Genomic DNA, 2,048 nt, shown 5'->3' on the forward strand with positions numbered 1-2,048 from the left:
CTGTAATAATTAATACATGCTAAATAAGGTAAATTTTGATTAATTTTAACTAATTTTTTATCAAATATTTTTGTATAAAAAAATAGTGAAACTCTTTATTTACGGAATGGGATGACAAAGAAAAAGAAAGATTCATTTGCGTTATAAAAAATTGATGTATGTAATTTTTGTTTTAGGGAATAAAAAAAAAAGGTCATCCTAGCTAGTGAAACGTAAAATATGAAATATGAAATATGAAACGTGGACTGTGAGTTCTTCAATCAAAAGATATTTCTCTTTTTAAGTTGGAAATAACCAAAGTAAAACATGAAAATTAAAGGAGGGTGGATGAAATTAGTAAATTACCATGAGGAAAAACGCCTCTTCGATTGTTGAAAGGTATGCACTATGCAGCATTCGTTTTCGTGAATACTGCAGTAGGGACCCACTGGCCACATAATGAAATTTAAACTTTAAAAGGGAAATTATTTTTTAAAATAAACAATTAAATTGGTTTGTGGAAGTTCGAATAAAAATTAATTAAAAATTAAAATATCGAATCTAAAATTTATTGAAAATTTACTCATACTTTTACTTTAATTTCCTTGTAATTTCTTTCTATAATGCAAGCTATTATGTACTCAACTGGCATTTAGCAGCTAGCCTCTTCAAATGACTAAGCACAAATTTACGGATACTCACGGGTCGGAAGTTAATGATTAATTTCGTATTTTGTTTGAGTGCATCTTTAATAGAAGAAACTTAAATAACAATTGCTTGTGCTAGTCACGGACGAGCAATACACGGTTAGAAATGCTTAATTTATTTTTGTTTTTCTCTAAACCTGTTATTCTTCTCTAAGTTCATTAGATCAGTAAATAACAGGAAACACCAGAAGTTGGCTGGTTTACTTTGCTTACAAACCACAAGACTACTACTGATGATTGATGAAATCCAAGTTGTATAGATGTTCCCTTAATTTGATGGTGAATTGAAACAGAGAGATATATTGTTGCAGCTTAATTCTGATCTATAAACTCAAAACAGGGCTTATGCATTTCGTTCGACATTAGAATACTAATAAATAAGGAAGGAAAACATGTTACCGTTCTTGGCCGGCAGTGTCCCATATCTGTGCTTTGATGAGTTTGTCTGCAATTTTGATGTTGCGGTAAGCAAACTCGACTCCTATAGTGGGCTTTGAATCAAACCGGAATTCATCTTTTGCAAACCTTGATAGCAGATTTGATTTCCCAACCCCTGAGTCCCCAATCAGAACAGCTTTGAACAGATAATCACACTCCTCATCAAATGCATCAGCCATATATCTATCTTGTTAATTAACCTCTCCACCTGCTTTCACTTTCACCCTTCTATCTATCTATGTATATGCCTTTATTGGAAATTCTAAAGGAACAAACCTAGTGACTAGTGAGGAGGTGGAAATAAAACCAAACCGAAAATAAGAATTATTGTTGGATATGAAAGGAGAAAGCTACAGGGTGCAAGGTCATGATCACACTTATGTAATGTTATAATTAATTAAGATTACAAAACTGGGAGGGGCCAAGACGCAATCCTTTCTTTGGATGGTATTATTATTATTATTATTATTATTATTATTATTTACTCTCACAGTTACACTTGAATGATTACTAGTCCTTGATACTGTCTCGTGGATGGATCATGGATCCGTCTTTAGCTATGTGGGAAGAGCCTGCCTGCCATAATACATGCTTGCCTTCTTCTCCAAACAAGGTCCAATGGTGTTCTTCCACATGTCCCCATCATTTTTTAACGAAAAATACCGCTATCATTAAGTGAGTTAACATTCAATGTTTAAAGAGTAAATTACCATTTTTATTCATAAAAGTTGAAGACGTTGACATATCTATCCATCGAAGACGAAAATTACCATTTGTACCATAAAAAATAGTTTTTGCAAGCAAAATTATCCAAACCTTAAAAAATTAAATGAAATTCCTAAACTACCCTTCTCTCCAGTCTCCACTACTACCATCGTCTTCTCCCCTCTTCCTTTTCACCCCTTTTCAAACCAAAATATGTTC

The 2,048-nt window shown here is 32.7% G+C and overlaps 1 protein-coding gene across 2 annotated transcripts in view; it reads right to left on the reverse strand.

The window, feature by feature from the left end:
- The window catches only part of LOC107631756 (ras-related protein RABA6a), a 2,599-nt gene extending 1,044 nt beyond the window's left edge, over nt 1-1,555 (reverse strand). Inside the window, exon 1 of one of the 2 annotated variants that reach the window (XM_021119797.1) lies at nt 1,086-1,546. In XM_021119797.1, coding sequence (XP_020975456.1) covers nt 1,086-1,303 — 218 coding nt within the window. In that variant the 5' untranslated portion in view covers nt 1,304-1,546. Of the gene's footprint in view, nt 1-1,085 lie in introns of both variants that reach the window. The other variant, XM_021119796.1, reaches the window with a different exon arrangement.

The sequence above is a fragment of the Arachis ipaensis genome, chromosome B03 (genome assembly GCF_000816755.2).
Source record: "Arachis ipaensis cultivar K30076 chromosome B03, Araip1.1, whole genome shotgun sequence".
Lineage (NCBI taxonomy): Eukaryota > Viridiplantae > Streptophyta > Magnoliopsida > Fabales > Fabaceae > Arachis > Arachis ipaensis.